Genomic DNA, 19,681 nt, shown 5'->3' on the forward strand with positions numbered 1-19,681 from the left:
CACTTGATGGGTCATCTTGTTGTCTTGGGTTTCTGGTGATGAATGCTGCCAAAATGATTCTGTCATCTGAAGTTTGTTTTATAAACCATTTTATTTCTCTAAAACAATTATTCTTTCATTCCACAAGGTCCTGAGTTGGGCAAACAGAAGCCATTCCTCTGGTGGACCAAACTCCAGTTGGTCTAATTAGTGCCATCTTGTGGCCGGTGGTGGTAAATACATTTACCAACCTGATGACCTCAGTTTAGAGGCCGGAGCTACAATTTCTACTGAATTATGTTCTAAGCGATGACTAAAACAAAACAATCTCAGCCCAACAAATTAGAAAAGATCATTGCAATGTGAACGCAGCCTGAATCCTTTTCCCTCAGCTTCACTCAGCTGTTACCTGGTCTGGTAATCAGTCTCACCTGTTTCTAGCTCTATCAATCAACACTCGGCAGGATTTTATCCCCAAGCTTTCCACTGTTCTTTGAGGCGTTCCCCACTAAACCAGGTTCTCCTCACCAGTCAGCAGATGTTTATTTTAATAAGTTCCTCACATTATTGTGTCACTGGCTGCTTAGAAAAAATGCAGAAGATTGTTTTATTTTGTTTTGTTTGTTCTCTCTAATTCCCATTTCCTCGACACAACTGGATACATTTGGTGTATAGAAAGTAACGGGACCGCCTGCAGATGCTTAGGACCTTTAAGTTGGACCTAAAATAATAGTCTTCTCACATCATTTTAGATCATGAAATATTCTTGGGAAGTGTATTTCCATAGTTTAAGCCTCTCTTTCATTTTAAGTCAGCTGGTAAAATGACAGAAGGTAGGATCCTGTCGCCGTGTTTACCCAACGGAGCTGGCTGTCAGAGGATCCTGAGGTTCATGCAGATAACTTCCCAGGGTCATTTCAGCCCCAGCAGGAAACCCAGCGAACGCTACAATGATCACCCATTGCATGTACGGCTTCCTGTTTGCTTTCTCTGTCTTTCCTGCACTCTTACTCGGAGACCTGGCGTTCCGATGCCCACTCTGCACCTCGGAGAGTCTGGGTGCGTGTCCCAAGGTCACCCTGTGTCAGGAGATAGTGAGGGAACCGGGCTGCGGCTGCTGCCCCGTGTGTGCCCGGCTGGAGGGGGAGCCCTGCGGGGTCTACACGCCGAGGTGCTCCAGCGGCCTGAGGTGCTACCCCACCGTGGACGCTGAGTTACCCCTGCAGCAGCTCATCCAGGGCTTTGGCAGATGCAGGCAAACTTCTGAACAGGACATCATGGTTAACCCGCAGGCGACAAACGGTAAGGCCCTTTTAGACAGAGATTTTATTTTGAGATGAATAAATTTCATCTCAATCAATTTTATGTTGATATTTTGTTCATATTTTACTCAAACTGGACCAGACCGGACTCTGTATTTCGATGCACATGTTTCAGCAGGGGTGGGTAGAGTAGTCAAAAAATTTACTAAAGTAAAAGTAGAACTACTTCAACAATGTTTTTGCTCAAGTAAGAGTAAAAAACTATTCAGTGAGAAGGATAATCAAGTACTGAATAACTAATCAGAACAGCAGATCATTTAATATTTAAAAATTATGTGATCAGACAGACAAAAATAGAAGGTTATGTGCAAATTATGGTAATTTAAAGACAGAAATTAAAAAATAAACAAAGAATAATAGAATTGCAAAATAAGTTCTGGCAGAATTAAAACTTAAAACTTGAAAGACATAATTACAGTGTGAAATGTGCGGTTGGCCAAGGCTCATTGTGGCCTGCAGGGGGCGAAAGCTGGAAGGTGTGGTCCAATCCAATCAAGGAGCTGCTGTAGTTCAAATCATTGCTGGTTCAAATCTGTCTAGAAAGGGGCCAGAATGGGCAGAACATCACATTATTATGTATGAGGGTGCAGGAAGCTGACACCTGCCAGCCACTGAAGACACCAACAGTGGGTATGTGAGAATCCAAACTGGACTATACAGCAATGGAGGAAAGTACCCTGGTGTGATGAATCAGGTTTTTTCTCTTGCATTGCATAGCTTACTAGGTCCTAACCCTCCATGTGGATGTTACCTTGATTCAAACAACAAACCTAATGATTAACGCATGGAAACAGTGTTACCAGATGGCTTTGGCCTCTTTGAGCCAGATAATGCTCCCTACCACAGACCAAAAGAGGTCCAAGAATGGTTTGAGGACAACCAAGACCATTTTGAGGTCCCCAGAACTCAATCCAATCTAGCATATGTGGGACGTGCTGAGGAAACACGTCCATTCAATGGAGGATCCGCCTTGCAGTTCACAGATCTTAAAGAATCTGCTGTTAATCTTTTGGTGCCTCCTTCAGTGGTCTGGTGCAGTCCATGCTTCGAGGATGTTTTGGCAGCCAAAGGGGGACCAGCATGCCATGTGGCAGGTGGTCGTAATGTTGTGCTGTATTGATTTATATTGCATCACGAGCTGTTTGCCTAAGGATGTGAGGGAAGTGTGCAGATGTGGCTCAGTATGTATGGTTGGAATAAACCATAGCGCCCTACAGTCTGCTGAGCATGCTAACATTAGCGTTAGCAGAGCTTATTTGTTAGAGAGCTTATTTGTTAGAGAGCTTATAAAATCTTCTAGCCTTTTTCCTCTCTTTGTCAGGGTTTACTCCCTCAACTGGAAAATTAAAAAGCTATTGATTGGCAAAAAAAATAAAAATAAAGAAAATTACGCAATGAACATCAGTGGTCTGGCTGCTGACTTCCTGCCTGAGCTAGTCGTAGCCGACTGAGCGATGTGGCGTCTGCCACGGATGGTTTCAGCAATTACGTCTGGCCATGCAAAAAATATCACTCAGACATTAGAAAACATCTTTTATTTGTATTTTTTAGACACCAACTACAGCATATAAAACACGTTTGCCTCTGCAACTACCCAAAACGAGTAACCTTAAAAGCTTGCAGGAGCCCAGAGTGTTGCTCTCCTGAATTACAGTGAGAAAGGACAAAGTGTCAGTATCGATTGGTTAAAGCTAATGTTGACATATGTAGCGCCTCTGGCAGGCAGCAGCAAACCTGTATCTGTGATTGCGAACGAGCAGTGAACCCACAACATGTCCACAATCCAATGCCTAACTCTGGTTTTGAGAGGGCTGACAGTACAGAGAGGGTTCATCAGACAGTTAGCAGGTAAATTCCTGTGAGCAGATCCAGGAGCATGAAGGGAAACGTGGAGTACGAACTCACGGGACGCTGGAGTTGTTGTTAGGAAACATCTCCATGGCAATAAGTTCAGCCCAATTACTGAATCTTGTCATTTCTTTTTGCTTATCCACGCGATGAACCGGAATATTTTCACGCTTAAGGAGAACAGTGAAGACATGAACTTTTGTCTTCTTTTCTGTCTTTTTAGCTCCAAGCCACAACTGAAGAAGATGTAATAGCAGGAGAATAAAAAATCCCCCTCAGGGCATCTTGTGTAACTCTAGCTGATGAAATGATTGATTTTTTTTTTTTTTTTTGCATTCACTCTCTGACTTCCCATCTTCTGTGTGCAGACCACAGAAACCAGCTGGAAGCGAGCATCATTTCAGGCTGTGGTTTGGTCTCAGTTAATGTTCAGTTTGAGATTTCTCTTTTATTTTTCAACCATGCATTATAGGAAACGTTAACCTCTCCCTTGTTTTAATCCCCAAAGTGCACCTTGAAGATGTTTTCCCTGTTTCTCAGTGGTGTTGCAGCCTCACATCGTGTCTGAAATGCATGAAAGGCTGATACATTTCTATGTCACTTTAGCTTTCCCTGCATTAATCGGGGTGGAAGCGGAAGTTTCTAGTGGTGATCCACAAAAACTCCGAGTTTCCGAACAGGGGAAATGAATTTTCTGTGTGTCCGGAGGAGCTGAAGCAACACGGCAGGTGTGGCGCGTCTGTCAGCGACACGGATACATCATCGTACAACAATATTTGTATTAGCCGTCAACATTTCAACGTGCGCAGTATTTATGCAGGGAAGGTCTGTCGAGCAAAGCATACTCTTCGTTCAGCACGGCTCTGTTATTCTCCCTTAATTGAAAAGCTGAAACTTTATCCCTGCTGTGCTGCCAGCAGCGTCAGCGTTCTGTCCGTGTTTTCTCTGGAGAGCTACAAAAGCACTCAGGGATCTGGCTGGCCAGGACAACCGAACCCGGACGCGTCAGATCCAGCTACCACTTGAAAAAGAAGGAGGAAGACGAGGAATTATTTTTGGAAGTGTCACCATGACGGATACCAGAGACCAGACCCGAGCTTCGGTCTCTGCTTGATCCAAAAGACAAATAATCCTGATGCGGGAACTCAGGTGTGTAAGAGCAGGGATGCATCTAAATGTTGGCGGATAGTAGCTGACAAGAACTAAACTTCAGCATCCCTGCACTAACCAGTCCTGTCTGTGCAGGTTTTTGGTTCATCTATGACTAAAAGATGACTGGCTGTGCGACGGTGAGGCTCGCTTTGGCCGCACAGAGATGATCCAACACGTGATTCCTGCCGTGATGATCTCTATCTAGTCAGAAAAAAAGTCTTGCTTCAGGACAGAATTCACCCTGGACTCTCAGGTTGCGGAAAGTTAAACAGACATGAGAGAGAAGCAAAGCCAGAGCCAAGAAACTTTACACCAGGCCCGGTCTTTTCTCTGGAGCTGTTAAAGGCCAGAGTCTGGCTGCAAAGCCCGAGTCAAGGACAAGGGTGTCGCATGTCCACGGGGCTCTGTGACGAGAGAAACTGCAGACTCACTCTGCAAGATGCACATCTGGGAGTTCAAGGTAGAAACGAGAATCCTGTGCGGGATGGATCTGTGATCTCATAGGCCCAAGTGTCGCATCAAGAACCAAAGACACACAGATCTTTAAACGTCACATTTATTTCACTGCCAAGACCTTTGTCATGAGGTCAGTGGACAACTTTACACCAACCTGTGGCCCAACAGACACACAGAGCGCCATTACTGGGGAAAACTTTGTCCCCTCATAGATTTCTTCTACTTTTTCACCCTGAAATGTTTCAGATTATTAAACAGATTTTAATAGACTAAGATAACCTGATTAAAAAGCCGTTTTCACATGATTGGTTCATTCATTAAGAACATAAATCTATTCAAACCAACATGGCCCCTTTGTACGAAATGAACTATAAGGATTTTCTGAAATGCTGCGTCAGTTTTTCACCAGATTTAACAGAACTCACACTTTCCAAAATGCTCCACTTTTCTGTTAGCAGAACACAAACTATTTATCTAAAAGGTCCTGGAGATGAAGAGGTTTTTGGTAAATATGAGACTCTTTGGGTCAGCAGTGGTTTTGTCTTAGAGAGTTTACTGTCCTGCAGTTTGAAAAATTACTAACAAGTTGATTCAGTTATGTTGTAGCAATCAGCCAGTGATGGAAATACATTTATTTTTCATCTGAATAATGCCGCATCAGTGTTTTTCCTCCGACCTTTGAAGACTATTTAAAACTGCCAACTCTGTCAAGGAAGCTTAATTTTCCTTTAGTGAGTCAGCCTTTTTAGTTATTTTTTACTGAATTAAAACACTGGCATGCTTTGATGTGTATGAGTTCAGCATCAGCAGCTCAAACCTCAAGGTCAACCATAAGGTTGGTGTCATCCAGTGAAAGCCCCATCAGCGCATCTCAGAGTGTTTAGCCGGTGAAACAGAAAGAATTCACAGATGGAGAAAAGGATGGAGGCCTCATCTGCAGAAACTGCTACAGGTTGTGGTGGCAGAAGCAGTGAGGTTCTGATGAGATCATGTTCTGGATACAGTCAGCTAAAATGAGCTTCCTCCGTAGGGTGGACAGAGTTAGGAAGTCCGTTATGCTTCTGGGAGATCAGAGCAGAGCTGCTGCTCCTCCACATCGAAAGGTGTCAGCTGAGGCGGTTCAGGATCCTTCCTGTGCACCTTGGACGTATCCTGACCAAGTGTTCCTGAAAGGGAGCTTTTTTTGGGGACATTAAACTTGGAGGACATCCCAGAGCACACCCAGAATTCACTGGAGGGGTAATGCAGTACTTCTAGTCTGGGAACACCTTGGGATCTCCCAGGAATACCTGGAGAGTGTTGATGAGGAGAGGAGCGTCTGGGCTTCTTTTTAAGATGGATGAATGATGGATGGATGATGGATGGATGGATGGATGATGATGGATCCTGGAGAGTTTGGGAGCACTTAAGTCCACTAGAGAGGCTTGAATGTTGTAAAAAATATTGTAGCTGGTTTAAAATGGACCCATTCATCTTTTCTCCTGTTGGACAAAGTCTGATGAACTGGGTACGAAGCTGTTGCAATAATTTATTCTTGTTTTTCTTTGCAATATAAATTTATTATTTAGGAATTTAAAAGACAGCATTACCTTTATACTTTGGCTGGCTTTAATAATTTGTCCAGAATAACAAACGTATTCTGACTCTGCTTCCTTCATGTTTGCACAAGGGCAACTTTTTTGGCAAGACAGAAATCCATGGAGAGGGGCAACCATTCATAGCTGGAAGCATGAACTAACCAAAATCTGTTTGAAGGGGTCATCTTTGTTATTCTGCTGCAGGTTTCACGTTTGAAGTGGTCGGGGCCTCAGGAGGCAGATGGTCTCTGTGAGGATGCTTTCTGGGGCCATCAAAGACCTTGTCAAGTATCTGAGACACTGCTCCTCCCTGTGATAACAGGGCAAATACATTAATGCGAAGCAACACCGGAGAGGTACTCATTACTCATTGTGCGAGTTGAGAAAGCTGTGAAAGCATTGCTTAAAGGCACAAACCGAAGCCAACGCAGCCAACAGCTTCAGACAAGTAGTTTCTATGGTGCTGGGGCAGAACAAACACTGTTTAGGTGGTAGCTAAAGACTTGACTTTCTTTTGAAAAGTGTCATGGATTCTTGCAACTCTTGTTACCAAGGTCTGAAAGACGACCACAAACGGTTTTCTCAGGCTAACCGCACTGTGGTGACAGTAGTTAAGGCTGTTTTCTTTAAAAATCCAGATCTGTGACTCAGCTTCGGTATTAAACTCTGCTGCTTGGGCTTCTAAACACCTAGGCAGCTTCCACTCTGGAGGAAGACCCTGGCAGGACATCATCAGAGTGTGGGTGGTCTTTGCACGGTCTTGTTGAGGTCTTCTGGGGTGTATTAGGAACAAGGTAGGCTCCCAGTTATACCTCATAGTTTGAGAGTTCATAGTATGAATGATATGCACTGGGACGGCTCGGCTGGGCCAGGCCCCCTTTGCAGCACATTAGGACCACCCAACAGTTTCCATAATTCAATTAAATTTTATTTATATATCACCAAATCACAACTCATGTCATCTCAAAGCATTTAACAAAGTCAAATTGGAACAAATCCTCCAGATTGGTCAGAAAGTTTCCTCTCTAAGGAAACCCAGCAGGTTGCATCAAGTCTCTCCAAGCAGCATTCACTCCTCCTGAAAGAGCCACAGTGGACAGTCGTCTGCATTGTTGATGGCTTTGCAGCAATCCCTCATACTGAGCATGCATGAAGCGACAGTGGAGAGGAAAACTCCCCTTTAACAGGGAGGAGAACCTCCAGCAGAACCAGAACCAGGCTCAGTGTGAACGCTCATCTGCCTCGACCCACTGGGGCTTAGAGAAGACAGAGCAGAGACACAGAAAGCTCAGAAGCTCACATTGATCCAGGAGTACTTTCTATGTTAGATGGTAATAGAGGATGATCTGCCTCCCCTGATGATGTCACAGCTAACAGATGCCAGACCAGGTGTACCTTCTATGAAGAGAGAAAAGGCACAGAGAACAAAAAGGTAAAAGTTGAAATAACAATAGACAGTGCTCTTCTTTAACTGTACATCCAGTGCATATTTAGTTTTAATGTGGTTTGGTGTTTAGTGGTGTGGGAGTTATGGATTCTTTAACAGCTCGGTAAGACCAGGCAGCGAGAACAGACACCAGACACGACTCAGCAGCAGCAGCATTGCCACATAAAGGCCCGTGTGGTCGGCCGTGTCTGAAATTGTTGGACCAATTATTACCAGTGCTGCTACCATGCTTCCTGACCTGCAACCCAGGAGGAGGACGCCACACTAACTAACCGCCATGACCTCACCATGAAACGGTTGCTCAGGCTCAAGACAGCAGCCTTTGGTTCCTCAAGACCTCCAAGACCGTCCAAGCTTCGTCTGATGTTTCATGTTATGGGTGTGAAGACTCTGACAGTCCACTGTCCATGATGATCTCCATAACAAGACTATGAGCTAATCACACCCAGACCCCACTTTCAGTAAGTCAGTTAGATGAAGAGCCGTAATGCCACGGCTGCTAAGACCAAACCGCACCCTCTGCATGCCAATAAACACACTCTGCATTCAGCTGTGCTTCATTTACCTTGGAAGGCCCTCATCCTGCTGCATGGGGAGGAAGGAAAGGCAGATATGTACAAGTCTGTACAGAAAAAAAAAAAAAAAAACTTCAGTGCATCTTGTCAAGCTGTTGAAGCTCTCATGAAAGCGCTGATCCTGGATCTCCTCGTGTTCTGCTATGTAAGAAGCACTGAGAGGTTCCAGGTATTTCTATCTTCTCCATGAGGTCGTTAGATTTACCTCCAGCAGGAGGGCATTGACAAAGGAAACAATAACATATTTACGGATATACTGACTCCTAAAATACTGATGCCTACTGGGAAAGGTTAGTTCTACCACCTGGCTATCTGCACCATGTTGGAAACAGATTCCACTCTTTCTTCCACATACTGACCTGAATCAGAAAACATGGATCTGGCCTAGATCCTCTGGAACTCCCTGAGGTCCTGGGGCTTTCTTCTAGGGTCAGGGTTAGGGTTTAAATTAGCTTAAAATGTACATTTAAAACACCCAAAAGCTAAACAACAAAAATAGACTTTGGATCCAAAAAGATAACATTGCCACCTGGTGGCCAGACATGGAAATGTCAGCATCTGCCTTGGACAGTCCTTCTCTTTACAAGGAAAAATATAGTTTAGTTGATATCTAGATAAATGATGTGAAAGCTATAAGCACTATGACTTTAACCTTTTCTGGAAGTTTGTAGATGCCCAATTATTTTATGAAGCACACTTAAATACAAGAGTGGACCAACGTGCTTCATAGTTGCACCAGCAACCCATAAAATACCAAATAGAAAAAAAAAAAACTGCAATAAGGATGAATAAAACACAGAAGAATTTGTTCAAATTTAAGTGAAGAAATAAATCTAAGCCGTGCTCTAACAGATTCCTCACCTAGCAATCTATGTGTGTGTGTGTGTGTGTGTGTGTGTGTGTGCACATAGACACGAACACAGCGCTAAAGATTTACGGCCTCTGAGCTCTTTTTCAGTGCTAATTACACTTATACAGCCTCACCTACGAAGCCTCTGGCAGGAAGGTTAGGAGCCAAAAAAGCTCCTGAGTCAGCACGTCAAACCCCCATCAGAGCTGCTCCTCTGCAAGTCTGGACTGCCATGACTAATCCGCTGCTCTTGTCTCGTTTTCGCTAATGAAAAGTGTCAGGACTCTGATTCCTGATAAATCCAGGAGTTACCGTCACAGTCAGCGGTGTTTGTCTCCGTTTCAGGCTTTGACCTGCAACAGGTCTGTTACTGTTCCGACTTACCTTTTTTTTTTTTTTTTTTTTTTTTTTTTTTTTTTACAACATTGTGCCGAAACCTTTCTGCACATTCTGCCACGTTTTAACCAGAACCTTCAATGTCTGCTTTGGGGTATTTTGTGTGACAGTTGGCTCTCGAGACAAAGCAGTGCGTAGTTGGGAAGTGAGAGAAACATGACGGATGGGTTCAAACGTTTGCATACAAATGTAAATATGTATGTGGAAAGAAACTTTGTAGAGAAGCAGCTAAGGGGACCCTGGTGACTCTGGAGGAGCTGCAGAGATCCACTGCTCCGGTGAGAGAATATTTTGAAACTGCTTGTTTTGCTGTTTAAAAACCGGACCTTAATTTAAGAGTGACAAAAACAAAAGTAAAGAAAGTCCCGTTTGCAGTTTGTAAGCAGGAAACACAGCAAACACTTTGAAGAAGGTTCTCTGTTCAGAGGAGAGCATCTACACATCCAAGAAAGTGTGGCGGGAAGTTACTGCTGTTCGCTGTCCTGAACAGACCCTTCACAGTGAGGCACGGTGGTGGCAGCACCATGCTGTGGGGAGGCTTTTCTTCAGCAGCGACAGGAAAGCAGGTTAAGATGATGTGAAGATGAATGGAGCTGAATGCAGGAACATTCTGAGAGAAAAGGCAGCAGAAGACCTGGTTGGAGGTTCTCTTCCCAGCAGAACAACCACCCTGAACATGCAGCCACAGATATTCAGGTGTTAGAATGGCCTAGTCAAAGTTCAGATCCAATTGAGAATAAGTAGCAAGACTGTAAAACTGGGATCCTCCATCTTGTCTAACTTAGCAAAGAAAATGGGTAAGAACTTCAGCGTGGGTTAAAAAATAAATAAATAAAAAAACTTAAAACTGCTGCAGCCATTGGTGGTCCATCAACTGACTCAGAGGACAGGAATACAAACGCACAGCAAACATTTATCCTGTCGTTTCCCTAAACTAAAACACACAACAATCACACTTGTCTGTCATTTATAGGGCTGTGAGTAAATATTCATGTGTTTTTCTTACTTTGAGTAAATATGTTACTTTCTGGGTCACGTTTTCCGTCTCAGAAACCCAAACTGGAGCTTCATGCAGTGCCTGACCTCACTGCCGCCACAATAATTGCAGCCATTGCAGCACCTGACTGTTTAGCGCAGCATTAGTCACTATGAGACACAGGATCCCCCGAGGATACAGACCGACATTGTCCTCTAATTCCGGGATTAAGACTTGTGCCTCGTAAAAAGGCCCTGCTAGCAGGAAAATGGCAGCTCGTAATAACAGAGACAGCGAAGGAGCTTTTTTTTTTTTTTTTTTTAGCGAGGAAGAATAGCTGGGGATAGATTTGTTTCTGAACTAGAAGATTTCTAGGAACCTGCAGGCGCAGATTAAAACCAGACAGATTGACTTTGCATGGCTGTCTGACGGTTCAAAAAGATCTCTACTCTGCACACATGCATCAGATTAAAAGCCCGTCTAGATTGATTTTGCTGTTTTTTTTTTTTTGCAGAGGTGCATGGGACTGAGAACCCACTCAGGAGACCTCTCCCCGATCAACGGAACTGGCAGGAAACGGCCAAGAATAAGTACCAGAACGACCTGAAGAACAGGATGAGGATTAATTCTCACGAGGATCGGGTCCAGAGAGAGCCACAGGTCAGAACGTTCCTTCCTTTTAAACTCCCTTCTTCCTTCTCGTGAAGCTGAATCTGGCCTCTGGCCTCTCTTTGTGTGTGTGTGTGTGTGTGTGTGGTTTGGGGATGGGTTACCCATCAGGATGCAGAGAAATGCTCCACCTGAACACGGTTCTGGAGAGTTGTCCCAGTTTCCACAACAGTTTACAACGACCAGGCCTGAGAAAAAAAAAACAACCTGATGTATGGCACCACCTATATTATTTAACCGTTGACCGTTCAGAGTCTCTAACCAAACCGCTCAAAATAAAAGCCTGTGGGACGGCGTACCAGCCCAGAAGGCCTGTTTGATGCAAATGAGCTTCTGCCCAGGGGGCTGCGCTGGTTGAGGCCCATATACAGTCTCAGCGATGCAAACAATGATGCTTCGGCTCATTTTCCCCCTCATTTAACCGACTCGCTTGTATGCAGAACAACGCAAAAAATAAAAGCCAACAGAAAAATAACGTTTGGCGGTGCTAAAAACAAAAACGCCGAGATCATCACGAGCCACAAAAGAGCGAGGGCAGTGGGAGGAGCTGAGCAGCCGGCCTGAAGGGAGGAGCCTGGGACGGCTGGCGTCAAGCATGACCGCACTTTGCTGTGGGCGGTCATGTGGCCTTCTGGCCAGACTGTACGACATATAGTCCAGAATAATCCCAGAATGCTCGGCCAATCAAGCGATGCCGAGGAAAAACCTTAAAGTTCACACAAAGTTCAGATCAAGACAGTGGAGAACAAAATCCGGTGCCGTGCAAAAGTTTTAAACCATCTTTCTGAGCTCAACCCAAAAACATCCAGACTTCCTCGGGTTCTGGACGTTCTGTACTGCTGTTGCGCTTCCCTGAGCAGACATGGCCGCTGTGTTTTTGATTGTTTTGTTTAGCGCACCTTCAAAAATCAGTTCCTGTGGTAGATGTTTCTGTGCAAACATAAAATTTATGTTGAGTTGTTGCAAAAAGGTTGAAATTTTAAATGTACGGCCGTAAAGTCAGCACAGGTAAAACCATACCAGCCACAAAAGAGGAGCAGTTGTGCTGAAACGATTATTTTGCATAGAATAAATGACTATACATGCAGTAAACGGCTGCTGTTAATATAGCAGCTGAAAGAACTGTATCTCCTGATTATCAAGAACTTAAAGAGAACACCTGAGAGAGTCCTTCCTCCTCCGAGGAAGCTCTAGAATCCTGCTGCCACCAGCGCAGAGCTTGCTCAACATCACCGCCGCATGTTTTAACAAGAACTTCAGCAAAGAAACAAGTTCTGTCCAAGAAGAAGATCAAAGTCAGACTGAAAATCCACAGGAAGAACAAGGATGAACACCAGTAGACTGGAGCAAAGTGTTAAAGTCTTTTTTTTTTCTCTGAATAAATCCGCTTGCCATTAATAAGAGGGATAAAAATGCCCTCAAAGGGCAACTTCCTCACACAGTAGAGGAACAGTTTGGTGACTAGTGATGGATTTCCCAGCATGCTGGAGCACGTCGTGGGTCTCAGATCAGAACGTTGACGTTTTGGAGATGTGATGAGGAAACCTGGGGTCCGTTCTCAAAAAGCAGGCGGACAAACAGAAGCCAGCAAACTGGAATCAACTTCGCATGAATCTAATGAATTCCCTAAAAGAGAAAAAAAAGAAAGTTATGAAATCTTCTTAAGTGGATTAAAAAAATATAACACGTTACGCAGTATCGCTGAGAACGTATTTGAACATGATTTAATGCGTAAATGAACAATGGCTTAGCAGGCACCCGTCAACTAGCTGGTGCATGCACTGATGTGGGCTTTTCTGTAAGCCTTCATTATGCCGCGGCGTATAAAGGAGTCAAAGACTGGGAGAACTTTTCATCCATACGTTCAGATGTCTGATAAGGCGGACTCTGCCTCCTCCTGCTCGCCTCTCTCATCCTCAGCCAACTAATCAGAGGACCGGACCTCTTTGATCCCACCGGCAGACAGATGCCCTCACTGTGTGACAGCAGCTTACAATGCCTGGCTGAATACCTGCTAAAAGTCAAATAATGGACAGTGTGTGTGTGGTTGGGGCCACCGGCTGAGTTAGACCATCCAGCCTCAGTTAAAGCAAATCTGTCTTTGTGGTTTAAACCGAGCTGTTGTTCCTCCTCTCTTTGCACCAGAGTACCTGTCAGCAGGAGCTGGACATGGTCTTAGAGGAGATCTCTAAGATGACCTCGGAGGACAACAGAGGCCCGCTGGAGAACCTGTACGGACTCAAATTCCCAAACTGTGACAAGCACGGACTGTACAACCTGAAACAGGTGAGCCAGGCCCGGAGGTCACAGACCTGGGGGTCATTCTGGAGCTTCAGGCTCCTCCTCATCGTCGTGCACCTGAAGGGTTCTCACATTTTTACAATCATTTCTGATTACTGTAATGCAACACAACTGAGAAGCTGAACCAAAGCAATCATTAGTTGTTGTTTTTTGAGCAGTCGATGGTTGAGCAAATTCAAAATGCAACCCAGGGGGAAAAAAGAGGAACAAACTCTGGGCCTCTTACAGCCGATCACCAGATCCAAACACACACAATTAATTTCAATACAGTCCAGTTTAAATTTCTTCTCATCTTTAATAGCTCTTTTATCCACGCAGCGTAACAGCAGGGTGGGGACCTTTTTCCAGCAAAGAAGCGGGGTATATCCTCAACAAGCCACTGGTCTATCACACCCATGTACACCTGACAGCATTTCATAGAGAGCAACTAACCAAACGGTTTTCAGGCTGTAGGACGGAGCTTATGGAGAACATGCTAACTCTGTGCAGAAAGAGCCAAGCCTGGGATTTGAACCTAGAACTTTCCTGGTGCAATGCATAACAGTCAGATTCAGTTGATCAGATGCACAGACCAAAGTGACAAGTAGGTAGAGGTGACTACCGTAGCGCTAACTGCTAGAAGGGCTTAGAGTCGGTGTAGGTGCTAAAGGTTTGAGTAGCAGCTAGCTTGACTCTAACAGCTATTCAAGCAAACAGCCGTTTGGGTCCAGAGGGAATATCAATCAAAGAAGAAACAAGATCAGTTCAAGTTAGTCGCATGCCCCATAATTTAGGCATCACTTCATTTAACTGTTTGGTGTCGTTGTTTTGGGCGTACAATAGCAAGTGTTAGCATAGCAACACAAAGATTTGCAAACGCGAGAAGCACCATCTGCAGGGAGCTACCAGCTGCATTTGTGGGAAATCTGCTCTTAAATGTATGTTTTTCAGTAGAGGCTAGGGGAGCTTTACCTCTCAGAGTCTCATAGGGGGATAAAAGCTTACATCAATTCTACTATCATCTTAACAAAAACGAGCAAAGATTTCTCCGGGCTGTTAAACCAAATATCCTTTCATACTAAATCATTGATGTTTGATTGTTTGGAGCCATTGTTTTAGCTGTTTCCCTGCAACTGCTAGCGTAGCAGCGCCAACCAGGAAGCAGAAATGTCCACAACGATCTGAGGCAAGAGTGCTGAGGAATAAAAATGCCTCCTGTAGTCTCTGTGGGAGTTTCTAGGAGAGCTTAGAGTTGCTGGTGTTGAGAACTTGCTCCTTAATGTGTCATTTAGAGGGAAAATCTCTCCAGAGATGATTCTGACTGCTGTAAACTGCTGACTGCTCATGACTATAACACACAACCCCCTTTAAAGGGGGATTTAATAGCAACAATTTTACCTAAAGTTTTCTTCAGACTGATCTTGGATCAGTCTGGGAAAACCTTCCCACCTCCCGGTCCTTTAAAGAATAGAATAGAATAGAAATACCTTTATTGTCCCACAATGGTGAAATTCATGCGTGACAGTGGCAAAAGTACATAGACAGGATGCACCAGAGTTACACACTAGATTAAGTATTATGAATAAACTTCAATATACACTTTTAAAATACAGTGAAGACCGTGCCTTAACTTCCATTAATTTTCAAGTCTTTCCATGACCTAACCCTGACCCCTCACCCTATCCTTGACCAGTATACACCTAACCTAACCTAAACCTGATTGACACCTTAGTGCTAAACCTAACCCCTAGCCCAGAAAAAAAAGTCAGGACCAAAAAAAGGTCCTCACTTTACATAAAATCCTCACTTTACCAGTAAAATGAGCAAAAAATGTTCTCGCTCAGCTGCACGTACAAGAACGCACACATGTACGCGTGTGTGTGTGTGTGTGTGAGAGAGAGAGAGAGGATGTTGTCATCCTGAATGAGGCAACAAGCTTCTGAGCTTTAGGTTACAAGGCAATAAAACTGTTTGGCATACTGCATGGGAAGACTTTTGTTAAGCTGAGGAACGAGCTGTGCTTCCGACGGGGGGGGATTTTTGAATTCTGCTCCCCCATAGAAATCAGAGGGAGGAGGACAAACAAGGTCACATATCCAGTGTTTTTCTTACGAAGATAGTGGAGCAGAAAAGAAGATTTGAATAGGTGCCACCGTCTCCCAAAGGAGGGCTCTCAACCACTGAGCCAATTTTTCGTCAGTGGTCACAAACAACAGCATTGTTCCTGAGCAGAGTCCTCAGTTCCCAGGGAGGAACACTGTACCTCCTTAACACTTGGCTCCCATTTGGAGTTGTCCCTCCTTGTTGAGCGGTAATTACTGTAACTGTCACTCCTTTGTTCTTTGTCATGGACGGAAGAAAATAGAAAATCTTTTCTTTACTTAGTTGCCCCGCGTGCACGGCGTAAACTGTGTCCGCTTCAATTACGACCTCATTTAAGAGCGGACGGGGTGGGGGTGTGTGGGGGCGGGGGTGGGGGGGTTCTCTGCAGGGGGGCCAGGCCCTTGGCATGGCCATGTGTGTGTCTGTCTGTGATAACCTATGGCTGTGGATAGGTTGTGTGTAAGGGGCATGGCCTGAGGACAGGCTGTTATTGGGCGAATGTGGTCCCACCCGAACCACAGCCCTCGGTCTAATCCAATGGCCCGCTGCGACCAGAAGATCCCCTCACACACACACACACACACACACACACACACACACACACACACACACACACACACACACACACACACACACACATCTCAAGCCATCGAAGGCCATGCTTCATTAACCCACCCCTGCTTCCCACTGTGCATTCTCCACAGCCCCCCCTGAACCACCCCTCTTTTTTTTTTTCCTCTGTGTTTTCCAATTTGTCTACTTTGTGTTTTTTTTTTTTTCTTTCCTCTCCTTCCAGTGCAACATGTCCACCCACGGCCAGCGGGGCGAATGCTGGTGTGTCAACCCTTTAACGGGCTTCCAGATCCCGGAGACGCCCAAAGTCAGAGGAGACCCCAACTGTAACCAGTTCCAGGAGCAGCTGAGTGTGATGCCCACAGCAACCACGTCTCGCTAGCTCGCAGCAAACGGACCGGAGCGGGTCTCGCTTTGCTTGTCACACTTTGAACTGATCTTTTTCCCCAAAATGAGGCTGTTCGATCTAAACGCGATCTAAACGAGGATGCTTTGGTGATGAAATGTTGCTCCTTCTTTTAATTCACTGACACAAACATTAGCAGCAAAAGCGATCTTAGTATGCAAAAAAAAAATTCAAAGAAAACCGTCTGAAAAGAGAATTTAGATTCCAATTATCGGATCAAGATTCCAGACAAAGCATTTTTTTTAAATGATGGGTTCCAGGCTAAATCTTCCGGTCCCTGTTGTTGGTGTTCTGTCAGGGATTTGTTCCAGCCACACTCATGCTGTAAGTGAGCCAGCCGTGGCGCTGCGTTGTGCACGGCCTGTTCTCGGAGGCACGCCATGTGAAAATTGTGCAACTTGGTTTTTTTTTATGTTTTGCATTTTATTTGCAGATCACATGTAAAGACAGCAAACGTCTAATTCACAGTCCTACAGAATAAACGAGATAAATTCATAAAGAAATAAATAGTCACAGGATAAAAAAAAATTTCAAATTGTGATAAAATAAGATTAACCACTAGAGCTCCTAAAAACTTTACGTCCCACTCTCTATTCAACTACCTGATAGTCACAGGAAAGTGAGACCGGATTGGCTGCTGCAGCTTCCTGTCTGAGTCATGTGACCTGCTCTGTTTTTGTTGCCAACGCTGCACACAGAGTAGCTGAAACACATTAAATTAGCGGACCTGTTCAAGGCAAAGTGCCGATTCGTAAAGAAAGGAAACTATTTTTCTCTCTTTGAAATGTTTCGAGCCTAAATATCAGTCAGTTATGTCACTCAGTCAATGCACAGAGGAAACTTGCTGGTGATTGTAATTCTGTAAACCGCTCTGCATGGAAACGTCATCAGAAAAGCAAAATGTACATTTAAGAAAGTCTTTTTTTCTTTTAGAAACAAATGAGAATGTGCATTTAGATGTTGTGTTGTCAGAACATTAAAGCAGGTTTATTACCAAAGGAACCTCGTGTTGGAGCAGCATAATGAGGCTGACGTGTAAGTGAAATAAATAATCTGCTGATGTCTGGACCAGCAGGACAGGACAGACCGCTGCATCAGGAACATCACTGCAAAGCAAATTAAATGAATGAAAATGCTGATAAAATATAGCACATTGATTTAATGCAATTAAAAATTTACAGAGTTTTTAAACATTCACGTTGCATTAATGCTATTAATTGTAAATGCAGGTTTGTTTTGCTTGGAGTGTTTCTAACTAGTCTGAATCAGCAGGGGGGTTAGCTTTAGCATGCTAACATTAGCCGTGACATGCTCAGTTCAGTCCTGGTACACGATGTAGCGCCACATGGTTAGCATGTCGTGCGCTAGATGACAGCAAACATGTTGCATTGTGTTACATTTTGTGACTGTTTTTCACAGATGTTAATGAAACTGAAGCAAATTGTTGGTTTGTTGCCGATTGTTTTATGTATGATTTCTGTTGGGTATTCTGTAGATGTTTATGAAAATAATACATTCATAACGTCACGATTTTATTCAATGTCAAGTTTTATTTTAGTGAAGCTGGCGCAACCATTTTATCCCTTCGAGTCCATTTATTAAACACAAAGATGATGAAAAGGCTGTTTAAATAACTGCATAAGATATGAAACAGTGAGAATTATAAAAAATATATAGTTTGATGATCTTGTCAAAACACGAGACAGATCATTTTTTGCATGTTCTGGTAGGTGGGTGGACATATTCCAGTTCAGATTGACCATCAGCATGGATTGTAGTCGACGGGTCAGTATTACAGAACTTTATTTAAAAGAAAAGAGGCGACCAGGAAAAGGAGCAGCCAGACTCTGTTAAGACCACGTCCTCTCCGGGGACATCCATGCATTTTTCACTGAGACGATAGAAAACCACCTTCCTAATGCCTGGCTGAGGAAGAGGCGGGTATGGCTGCAGTATGGACCTGCTCCTTATAGAAAATTATGCAGAATTTATTAACCAGATATGGTTTGTTCCAGTATTGATATTGTAGGTGACCTAAACATGTATTTAGACACAGTAGCCTACATAAAAGACTTAAATAGCTACCACTACTCTGCAGTTAAGGATTTCAAAGTCCTTAAAATTCATGAATATTTGTTAGCTGGTTAGGGTGTGCTAAAGTTAATAAAGGCATTCATAAGCATCAGAAGAAGAGCGATGGTCTGGCAGCTCCATATATACCCAACAGCTTGATGGGATAATAGGTGACAGGTGAGAACCTGATTAAGTTAGGCCACGCCCACCAGTGGTGAGCTTCAGAGAGCAGGAGGAATCACACAGCCACAAATAAACACACACCAGGATCATGACAAAGGACATAGGTCAAGGAATTTATTTCAATTACTGTAAGAAATATAAGAAATGATCAGAATCAGTGTTGCTGCCAGTTCTTACCTCCCCAACACACCTAATTTGCACATAAGACTTTTTGTTTTTCCTTATAAATGAAAATGTATTCACTAAAACTGCCAAAAAGGGGGTTATGAAATCATAACATTCCTTAATATTTGTTACAAATGGTGAGCACTAAAGTTAATAAAGGTATTCATCTTGGAAATATGGAAAATCTATGTTGATTCATATTATTATTCAAGCTGGTATTTTTATGGGACACAGGTGGAGCAATTCATTAAAACAAATAGCAAAAATTAAAAAAAATGATCAGAATCAGTGTTTCTGGCAGTTTTTAAGTCCCATAAAATTTTATTTGCACATATGTGATGGGACAAGAATGAGTTTTTGTGATATATACTTCTTAAAAATTGTCATCAGTGATGGCAGTCATGAAAAACGTGCAGAAAGACATTGATGCACAGTATTTTTGTGGTATTTAAAAAAAAAAAAAAACACCTTTTGTGTCTTAGGGATGCAGGTGAGCACAAAACGAAGGGAACACGGAGGGTTAAAAGATTTTCAGGCACCACGAAATGCCGAGCCTAAAAAGTACCAGTGATTTGTATCGTAATCATTCAGTACTTGGAAGAGGAGCCTTGTTTGTAGTTCTGGCCAAAAGCGGATCATATGAGCCTTCCC

General features: G+C 43.7%; 1 protein-coding gene across 2 annotated transcripts; it reads left to right on the plus strand.

Moving 5' to 3' along the window:
• The first annotated feature begins 534 nt into the window (after positions 1-534).
• Positions 535-18,591, plus strand: LOC105938938 (insulin-like growth factor-binding protein 2-B). 2 transcript variants are annotated; one of them, XM_012880893.3, is made up of 4 exons: positions 542-1,281; positions 11,093-11,238; positions 13,393-13,533; positions 16,427-18,591. In XM_012880893.3, exons 1-4 carry the CDS (start codon positions 930-932, stop codon positions 16,583-16,585), a joined length of 798 nt encoding a protein of 265 aa, XP_012736347.2. In that variant the 5' UTR covers positions 542-929; the 3' UTR covers positions 16,586-18,591. The 2 variants fall into 2 exon arrangements, with proteins under 2 accessions (XP_035995548.1, XP_012736347.2); XM_036139655.1 differs by lacking the exon at positions 13,393-13,533 and having other exon boundaries at positions 535-1,281.
• Positions 18,592-19,681: the final 1,090 nt, after the last annotated feature.

This window comes from Fundulus heteroclitus, chromosome 7 (genome assembly GCF_011125445.2).
Source record: "Fundulus heteroclitus isolate FHET01 chromosome 7, MU-UCD_Fhet_4.1, whole genome shotgun sequence".
In the NCBI taxonomy this organism is placed as follows: Eukaryota; Metazoa; Chordata; class Actinopteri; order Cyprinodontiformes; family Fundulidae; genus Fundulus; species Fundulus heteroclitus.

Coding starts and splice junctions, on each gene's coding strand:
- LOC105938938 (XM_012880893.3), top strand. CDS start 930: ATGATCACCCATTGCATGTACGGCTTCCTGTTTGCTTTCTCTGTCTTT. Junction 1,282..11,092: donor TAACCCGCAGGCGACAAACG/GTAAGGCCCTTT, acceptor TTTTTTTTGCAG/AGGTGCATGGGACTGAGAAC. Junction 13,534..16,426: donor GACTGTACAACCTGAAACAG/GTGAGCCAGGCC, acceptor CTCTCCTTCCAG/TGCAACATGTCCACCCACGG.